Here is a 10008-nt window from a genome sequence, read left to right as displayed (position 1 = left end):
TGTGTGTGTGTGTGTGTGTGTGTGTGTGTGTGTGTGTGTGTGTGTGTTTAGTGTCTGAGGCAAGAACCAAACTTGGGTCCTCCTGACTCTGGGGCTGGAGCTTTACTCACTGTGCCACCTAGCCACCCCTCAGTTGGATTTTTCTGATCCTTATAGAACATTCTCCATAAACCTCCTACTTGACCCAAGATTCTTGCTCTGAGCTTGACTTCCCAGTGTGGTAAATTGCTTGTTACAAGGTTTATGTAAAAGGATGGTGGATAGAGTCAACCTTGGAATCAGGAAGACCTGTATTCAAATCCCTATTCTGGTATATTAATTCTGTGATTATAGACACATTACTTAACCTCTTAGTGTACCAGGCAACTCTTTAAAGCTCTAAGTTTACAGTAAAGTTAATGATCTGCATCAATGCAGGGGTTCCTTCCATATGGGGACTTTGGAATACTAATGAAGTAACATATCTGGACTCCCCAATAAAGTTTAAATGAATTTTGAAAAATTTAGTCCCTCAAATCTTATTCTATTGAATGTAGTTTAAACCAATTAAAATTATGTAGCATAGTTTTAAGCATTATAAAAAGACTGCAACATTTATTCTAGCTGCCACAGTAATACTAGAGCTGCTACCTGAATGTGCAGATGAGTAGTGTAACAAGTACATTCATCAGAAAAAAATAGGCAGAATGAATAGTTGTCTTAAAAATCTGGATGAATAAAATCACATTGAAATTATAAAATACTCTGGACAAGAAAATCAAATGAGAAAAAAATGGGACTGTTAGGGAAACTTAATGGTGAAATGAAACAAAAACTTAATCATAAAATTCTTTTTTGGGGAGAATTACATTGCTTTATAACATTCTTAACAGTTCTGCCTTAGGCTCTCAACTATGACTAGTTAATCCACTAACAGTCTTCTTGTGTCTAAACTGCTTAGCTTTTTTGAGATTGGGACCACAATGTAGGCTATAATGACTTCACAAGGTTCTCTTTTGACCTAGATGAGCTTGGAACACAATATATGATAAGTGAATGTGAATTAATCTCCCATCCTACCTAACCTCTTACTTAAGTGGTTTGTTTGTTTTACAATATCTATAATATATAAATAGCTTTCGATAAAGTATTCATCAGTGTTTGTGTGGTAGGAAAAAAAACAAATAATTTTCTGTTTTGTAAACAGAATAGATGGACATTTTATTTCTCAAGAACAATGAATAACATGCTATAGGAGTGGACACCAAGGACAAAGAACTGATTCTGGCAAAATTTAATCTTAAAGAAATCATGTTTCTGTTATTTTAGGGCAAAGGTGGTATAAATTTTAGCAGAAATGCTATTCCAGAAGGAAAGCTTTTTTTTGACATCAGAAAATTGTATATTTAGTTTTTTCAATGTAGATACTTAACACTTTAAGAGAAGTACTACACTTAGAATAGTTAAATGTGCTAATTTGATAAATGAATTGTTAATCTTTATTATTGTTAGCATAATGACAGAAAATCCATAGTGACCCCAACTGGTAAACAAGCATAGAAAACAGAATCTCAAATTTTGTTTCATGCCTGAAAAACAAACCATTTAGAGACATCTGAACATACAAAATTTGAACAGTATTCATAACCCATCAAACTATGGACTTAACTGCTAAGCAACCTATTTCAAACATCCCATTGCTCTCTCCTCTCTCCCCCTTAAATAAGACACTTGCCTTGCGTTTTACTGAAAAAATTGATGCCATTCACCTAGAGCTCCCTCTTCTCCCCCGCCTTATTTCATGCTGCTCAGGGCTTTCTGTTACTATTTTCTCCTTCACCCCTATCTCACAGGAAAAGGTGGCCCTTTTCCTTTGAAAGGCAAATCTTCTATCTACACAAATGATACCATTCTATCCCTTCTGCTCCCACAGATTGTCCACTCTAGCATCCCCACTCTTTCACTTATCTGGCTGCTTCACTACTACCTAGAAACATGTCCATGCCCTCCATCCTCAAAACAAACACCTCACATGATCATTCCATCCCAGCTATCATCCCATACTTCTCCTTCCTCTTGTCTAAATTCCTTGAGAAGGTTGATTGCAATACATGCTTTCACTTATTTTCCTCTCACTTTCTTCTTCTTCTTCTTCTTTTGCTTTTTTGGAGGGCAATTGGGGTTAAGTGACTTGCCCAAGGTCACATGGCTAGTTTTTGTGTTAAGTATCTGAGGCCGGATTTGAACTCAGGTCTTCCTGACTCCAGGGCCGGTGCTCTATTCACTGCACCACCTAGCCACCCCCCCCCCCCACTTTCTTCTTTTCTCTAAAATCTGGCTTCCAACCTCATCATTTAATGGAAATTGTTCTCTCCAGAGATCTCTTAATTGCCAAATCCAATGGCCTTTTCTCAGTCATTATCCTCCTTGACCTCTCTGCAGTCTCTGACATTCTTAATCACCCTCTTTTCCTTGATACTCTCTTCTCTCTAGATTTTATGAGACATTACTCTTTCCTGGTTATTCTGTCAATATAACCCAATATCCTTTTCTGGATCTTCATCCAGGTCATGCCTGCTCACCAACACTTGTCCTACAGAGCTCTGTCCTTAGGCCTTCTCTAACTGGTTATTTCATTAGTTCCCAAAGATTCAATTACCCCTTCTATGCTGATGATTTTCAAATCTACTCATACAGTATTAACTTCTCTGCTAAACTCCAGTCTTGCAGCTCCCACTGTCTACTGTACATCTCCAATTGTATGATGAGTAAACATCCTAAAATCACTATTTCCAAAACTGAACCCATTATCTTTCTCCCCAAACTCTCCCCACTCCCAAACTTCCCTATTACTGTTGAGGCATCACCATCCTCCCAGCACCCCCTGGTTCTCAACCTAGATGTCATCCTTGACTGCTCTAACCATCCCCCCACTAATGTGTTGCCAAGACCTGTTGATTTTACCTTTGCAACATCTCCAAAATGCATGTTCTTTTTTTCCTCTGATACCACCACCATCCTAGTGTAGGCTTTCAGTGACTCACAACTGGACTACTGCTGTTTAGTAGGCCTGTCACAAGTCTCTCCACACAACAATCCATCCTCCATTGAGCTGACAAAATTATTTTCCTAAAACATAAGTCTTACCATGTCACCTTCACCTCTACCCCCATAAACTCCTATCATTTCCTATCATTTCCAGGATCAAATCAAAATCCTCTGACATTTAAAATCCTTTATAACCTGCCCTCCCCACCTCTTTAGTCTTATTACACTTCATATTTCCCTACCCCCTCCAAATGAAGCCTTAGTAAGTCTTTAGATATTTTTCTCAATTCTTAACTAAAATTAGACCATATACAAACTGAACTCATCGGTAGTTTGAATGTGGTTTTCAAATAAGTACATGTGGTTTTTGAATTTTTTTGAGATATTACATAGCAAATAAATGCCAGAAAACCAATTTCCTCCTGAAAGTATGTTTTTGCTTAGTAAGGGCTGAGAGAATTTTTCACTTGTGGATAAATATAGTATATTGTTTCAATAATTGTTAAAGTCAAATTGAAAAAGTTAAGCATACTATAACATTATTATAATGTTTCATGCTTTCATCTTTTAAAAATTTGCTATATTCTAATGCTTCAAAAAATAAAATGTTAATTACTCATTAAAATAGTGTAGAGTGGACTGCTCATTTAAAACATTTAGTCTAAAACATTTAGAATCAAAAGCTTATATTAGTTTACTCAGCAAAAATTTACTTAAGCAAAACGGCAGTTTTTTGAAAGCAAACAAAAATGTTAAAATCCCACAAAATTTTTTTTTAAAAATATAAATAAGAAGGTTCCATTTGAATATGAGAATAAGGAGGAAACCCCACTGGGGCAGCCAGGTAGCGCATTGAGTAAGAGCGCCGTCCCAGGCATCGGGAGACCCACGATTGTTTCCGGCCTCAGATACTTGGCACCCACACAAAATAACTGGCCATGTAACCTTGAGCAAGTTACTTAACCCCAACTGCCTTTTTTTTTTTTTAAAGCAATCAGGGTTAAGTAACTTGCTCAAGGTTACACACACGGCCAGTTATTTCTGGGTGTGGTGCTGAGTGTCTGAGCCCAGGATTCGATCTCCAGGTCATCCCAACACTGGAGCCGGTGCTACCTGGCCGTCCCACCCCAACTGCTTTAAAAAAAAATTTTTTTAAAAGAAGGAAACCCCAGGATGAAAATCAACTGCCTGAAGTAGTTTAGCAACAACAGGACAACCAACTTAGATATCTTTATTGTGCATCTTTCTTTAGCAAAGAAAGAACTCATGAGAAGTCACGAACTGTTCAAAAAAATACTCGAGGAAAAAAAAACAACTCCTTAAGCTTGGAACCCATATTAGAAAGAGACTTAAAGTATTTTATTTCAAAAGGATAGCCACAGAACTGCTGTGGCAGTGTTATTCCAGAGGATTATTTCATTAAGGGAAAGATTTTTTATTGTGCACAAAGAAATATGTTGTCCATTCTCCTCTAAATCTATTGTCTTTAACACCTGTCTCTTTGTTTACATTTGGTTTACATTTATGCCTACCCCTTGAACAACCAGTGTTCCATAGCTTGAAATTTGCCAGCCTTTTCCCTTCAAACCAGAGGTGCCCTGTGAGTGAGCAGGGCAGAGAATGTGGGAGGAGTAGAGTTATCTGATTCTGAGTGTCCTGAAACACTCTATTCAGTTTCCTAAATGATTCCGTTTTCTCTCTTCTGTTCCTTGTTATTTTTAGTTTTGTTAAAAACAATAACAAACAAAAACTCTACTTGTATTTTACTCAGGCATTCAAAGAATGAGCTTGAAAGTCAATAGTCACTACTCATCTGAGGTTAAGTATTAATAATATCAACAATTTCTATACATAAAATATGATTCTCAGGCAAATTATGAATTGACAGTAGGAAATTTTGTATTGCTTTCCTTCCAGTGAAGAGCTCTGATATTGTTTATATGTTTATATTCTGTTTTCACTTAAGACTATAAAGTCAAGGCCCCATTTTCTTACTACAGAATCAAAGAACTGTGAGAACAAGATATTAAAAAGTCCAAACATACCCTTTACAGATGAGGAGATCTAAGCCCAGAGACATAAGGTGGCCTACCCAAAGCAAAACAGCTAGTAAGCAAAACCAGGATTAGAATGTAGAGCTTATTAAAGCCACCTTCTTCATCTCAGAAATGAGAAAACAGTTCTAGAAGTTAAGCGCCTTGCTTAGTCACAGAACTAGGAAGTGTCTGAGGCAGAATTTGAACACAAGTCTTTCTAAACTCCTACTACAGTATTCTATTTGCCACACCACATGGACACTGGATCAGATCTCCTATCAATCCATGGCCATTCCATTACACTCTTCTGGTTAAATAATTCTCCAATATAGGAATACTTTGAAATGGTACAGGATCTGTAGTTTAATTTTTTGCACAGACTATTCAGCATTGGAACCTCTAAAGCACTCTTTTACTATACCAAAAACCATATAAATAAGATATATTCCTTAAAGGGAGGTCAAACATAAATTATATAGATAATATGAGGTATTGACTACACTCTTTTTTAAAAAGACACCAAGATGCCCAGAACACTTATTTCCTTCATTGACCTGATTTTTAATGTCTATTAAATGATTCTTTAATCATCTCAATTCTCCTATATTTATTTGTTCTTTTTATTAAATAAACATTGATTATTTGTTGCCAAAAGAAAGGCTTACTATACTATCAGGAAATATTTAGTTGAGACAACAGCTGCACAAATGCTACCATATGTTGGATTCCCCAATGTATTCAAGAGCATTTACAAGGTAAGAGTGGAGCTATACCACTATAAAATCATGTAAGGTAAGATTTGAGAAGAAAGTTAGTCCCTCTAGACTAACTCCTTCATTCCACACATAAGAAAAACAAGGTCCTAGGATGTTAAATGTCATGCTTAAATTACCCTGCTGGTTAGGGTCAGGACCTGGATTAGAATCCAGGTTTCAGGATTCCCAACACTGGACATCATGCTGCCTGAAATTCCTTCACCACTAGGTACAAAAGGGACAGCAGAGAAGGAAACAGTTTTGTTTATTTTATTTTATTTTTGGTCAAGACCTGTGATGTTTCCTCATTGTAGGCAACTCAGGGTGAGGATACTCTTACCAATTAGGAGCAGTAAGTCATGTAATTTATAGGGAACTGCCTGGGTACAGAGATATTAAATAACTTTCCTAGGGTCATAGTCAAATATTTGTCCAGTCAGGCCTTGAAATCAAGGTCTTTAAAACTCTGAGGTCAGATATCTGTACACTATAAACTACTGCCTCTCCAAAACAATGCCTTTGCAATGGGTGTCTGCCATACCAGGAATGCTCTCCATCCTCACTTCTCTGCCTCTTAGCTCTCTTGGCTTCTTTCTGCTTAAATCCCATCTTCCAAAGCAGTCCTTCCCCCTAGCTACTTTCCTGCTATTGAATGTCTGTCTGCCTCTGTGTGTGCGTGTGTTGTTTGTTTGTATGTATGTATGTATGTGTGTGTGTGTATATATATATATATATATATATATACACTGTGTATATATCTGACAGCACCTTGTTATTTTCATGTTCTCTCCCTCATTAGAATTTGAGCTTCTTGAGGTCAGGCCTTCCTTGATACATAAGTAAGTGCTTAGTAAATTGTTAGTTGATAGAAAAAAAATAAGTAAGAGTGGAGAGGAAATGAAAGAGATTAAGAAATATAAATTGTCAAGCTAATACAATCACACGGGCAAGTAGTCACCCTCCATTTATTGAGAGGCAGAAAGACTTTAAGGTTTAATTTTTTTTATCTTTCCTTTCAAACTAAATCCCTGTATACACATATCACAAGCCTCTAATAGATCCAGCATTAGTTCTATTAGCTATCAGTATACAAATATTATGCATCTTCTAATACCTCTAGCTATTCATTCAATTAGCTATTAGTTCCAGTTAACCCTAAATGCTGGGATACCTGAAATTTCCTCACCAGGGAAGGAAGTTGTTGAGAGTGTGTATGGACAGAGAGGAAACAAATTAATGACTGCGCTAGGCTAACTAGATAAGTGATTTCATTGGCACAGGGAACTCCTGCAAGTGGAAATTAACTCTACCAATGTAGGTCCCACCTACACGGAGAATTTTCTAGGTTAGTAAATACCTAATCCAAGGTCCGTATTTATTTGTCGCTTCCAGCTGTAACCCTAATACGTTATAAGATTAAATTCCATGAAGTCTCAAAATAGAGGGGGGTAGGGAGGAGGAGACGGGTAGTAAACTACCATAGCTTCTCTCTTAATCCTCCCTGTAGCTCCCCAGACTTTCCCAAATACATATGGTGCAAATCACACCACAGATAGGCTGCTATACGGACGCTCAGAGGGTAATCATCTGTTTGGTGGTGACCTGGTTTGACCTCAAACTTACCTCCCGGGTAAAGAGAATGGCTGCATCGTAATGTTCCTCGTGATCATCTCCCAGCTGGTTGTGCTGGTGTTGCCACTTGCAAAAGTTCTTCAGAGTAGTGGCCGCGTTCTTGTTTATCTCCAACCCTTTCTCCTTGTCATCCAGCACCACGACCTTCACCACCGCTAGACGGATGTGGTTCTCGATGCTTGGGTGACTGTAAAGCCGGGAAGCTATGGAAGCCAAAGTCAACAGGTAATGCTCTAAGTCCCGGCCATACTTCTTGGCCATAGATACATCCGCCACAAGCAGCAGCTCCACCTGCCTGGCCCTGGAGATGGAGCGCCGCTGACGACGCCATCCCTTCTGGGGTTCGGGAGCTGGTGCTGTACAGGGCTGCGGAGATGGCACGACCCGGGACGACTGGTTAGCCGGGGCAGGGGGTGCTTCTGGTTGTCTATGGCCCGTTCTGGGAGAGCTAGGGGTTTCGCAACTGCTGCCGAACGTCAGCGTTTTGAAACTGAAGTTCTCTTTGATGAAGGCGTGCAGCACCCGGAGAGACCGGTCCCCAAACAGCCTCCCCTCTTCAGCCTCCCTTGTTCCCAGCAACAACGGCTTTATGTTGTAACGAGTATGTTTAATAGCGAAGAAGCCTTTCATCCCCCCACAGAGGTTAAAGAGGGCCAGGGAGCTAGCGCTCCCATCCACAGTGCCTCGGTAGAAGCAGTGCTCCCGGTGGCGCTGAGATGGAGGCAAAGTCCCCTGGCGAATGCTCTGGTCAAAACCAGGATATAAAAGCTCCGGGAAGCCCACTGATCCGTCTTGTTCCAAATCCAAGAGAAATTTCTTGCCCTCCACATATAAGAGGTATCCCACTTTGCCTCCTCCAGAGTAAAGTTGGTCAATGTTTTGCACTAGACCTCTGCTCTTGCGGTTGATAGGGGGAGTGTAGGGGGGCTGCTGAGGGTACTTTTGCTGCTCCTGCTCTTGCAGCAGCTCCTTCTGCTGCTGGTAGTGGAGACGAGCTTCTGCTGTCTCTACTGCAATTGGTGGAAGTTGATGGGTTTGACTGTGTTTAGGTGCTGGCGGAGCCCGGACTCCAGCAGAAGCAAAGTGCGATTCGAAAGCCAAAAGGAGCAGAGAAACCAACTTCAAGACCATATTGCTCTCTTGGAGCGTCGGAATAGATGAAGAAGGGAGAAAAAAATTGGGAGAGGGTTTTTTTTTGTTTGTTTTAAAATAAGCAGGAATGCAAATTACCATGGATTAAAATAAACATATCTACCCACATATCTTTATATCTGTATCTTTCTATACACACATATATACATATATTTAATATATACATATGTATGTGTGTGTATGTGTTGCCTGTAGTGTTGAATGAAGTGTAAGAAGGAGGGAAGCAGAAAATGCTGCCAACAAAGCTTATGGATTGTCAAAGCTGAGGTCCTAGTGTGTAACTTTTCTTGGTTGGTTTCTTTTTTTAAAAACAAAATTAACGTTTGGATTTTGGCTAGGAAAAAGATGGAAGAGGAGAATCAGCATAAGGAGGAAGGTAGAAAGAGCATAAAATCCCAAAGCAAACAGTTAGCTGCACAAGAAATGAGATTCAGAGTCTAAAGCAGGCAACTTTTCAGCAATTCCTCTCTTCCCCTATCTCTTTTCCGATCGGGATCATCGATGCTGAGAATGATCACTTTCCAAACTAAGCTCCAGCAGTTCTTTCTTTTTAATTTGTTGGTTCCATTTGGTCTCTTGAGAACCTGAGGTGACTGAGGAAAACCCAGATCGCTTTTGGCGAGATGGCAAGATGTCCTCACTTTATCCCCCGTGGCTCTGTATTTTCATTTTTGTTGTTATCCCCAGTTGGTCGATACAGGCAAGGAGAGAAGAGAGAAATGTGAAGATGAGAGGAGGTCGAACAATGAATTTATAGTGGAATGCCATCCTGCAAGGGCAATTTCAAGAATTCGTCACTGCAGGCTGCCTCTTAAAGGGAGAGCTTCAAAACCATCCCTCCCACACTCCCATCCCATTTAATCAGATAGAGAGGAGGGGAAAAAGAGAACAGGATGGGTGGGGTGAAGAGTGACGATTGGAGAATGAAGTAGAGGAGAGAAAAGGAGAGGAAAGAAAGAGGAAAGACGAGGGGTGGAGAGATAGAGAAGGGAGGGAGCAAGTGAAAATATTTTGGTAAGAAAAACTCAATTTCCTTTCAATCATAGTGTTCCCAGCATTATTTTGTATTTCGCAACCAATCGGGATGGCTTGGTCTTTGCTTACCTCATCTCCTGCAGGGATGTTTTGGTGAATGCTTTGAGATAGTTATTAGTATGTTTTTAAGTTGAGTTCTCCCTCCCTCCTTCTTCTTCCTTCTTTCCCTCCCTCCACCCTTTTGTAGGCAATTGCTGCTGCAGAACTTTTTCTCTGTGCGTCCAGTAACCCTTTTGATCTCCTGCTTGAGTGGAATTGTAAAATCCGCACAAAGGATTGGATTTTTTTCCTACTTAACACGCAAAATTCTTTTCTCCCTCCTTTCCTTTTTACTTTCTCCATTCCCCACTTCCCCTTCCTTCTTCTTCCCC

At 39.6% G+C, this 10008-nt stretch overlaps 1 protein-coding gene and 1 long non-coding RNA gene across 2 annotated transcripts in view; one reads left to right on the top strand and one right to left on the bottom strand.

The window, feature by feature from the left end:
* The window catches only part of ADAMTS5 (ADAM metallopeptidase with thrombospondin type 1 motif 5), a 91185-nt gene extending 82502 nt beyond the window's left edge, over positions 1-8683 (bottom strand). Inside the window, exon 1 of the mRNA XM_069075068.1 lies at positions 7442-8683. Within this exon, the coding sequence (XP_068931169.1) occupies positions 7442-8683 (1242 nt within the window). The remainder of the gene's footprint in view (positions 1-7441) is intronic.
* Positions 8684-9479: 796 nt separating this feature from the next.
* LOC138151513 (uncharacterized) overlaps positions 9480-10008 on the top strand; it is a 60772-nt gene continuing 60243 nt past the window's right edge. The window contains exon 1 of the long non-coding RNA XR_011165844.1: positions 9480-9616. This is a non-coding gene — a long non-coding RNA (uncharacterized lncRNA). The remainder of the gene's footprint in view (positions 9617-10008) is intronic.

This window comes from Petaurus breviceps, unplaced genomic scaffold, assembly GCF_028583685.1.
Source record: "Petaurus breviceps papuanus isolate PSGF00001 unplaced genomic scaffold, PetGlider_PUasm1.0 90897, whole genome shotgun sequence".
Taxonomy (NCBI): Eukaryota; Metazoa; Chordata; class Mammalia; order Diprotodontia; family Petauridae; genus Petaurus; species Petaurus breviceps.
Note: the sequence above shows the minus strand (reverse complement) of the source record. Positions and strands in the feature narration are given on the sequence as shown.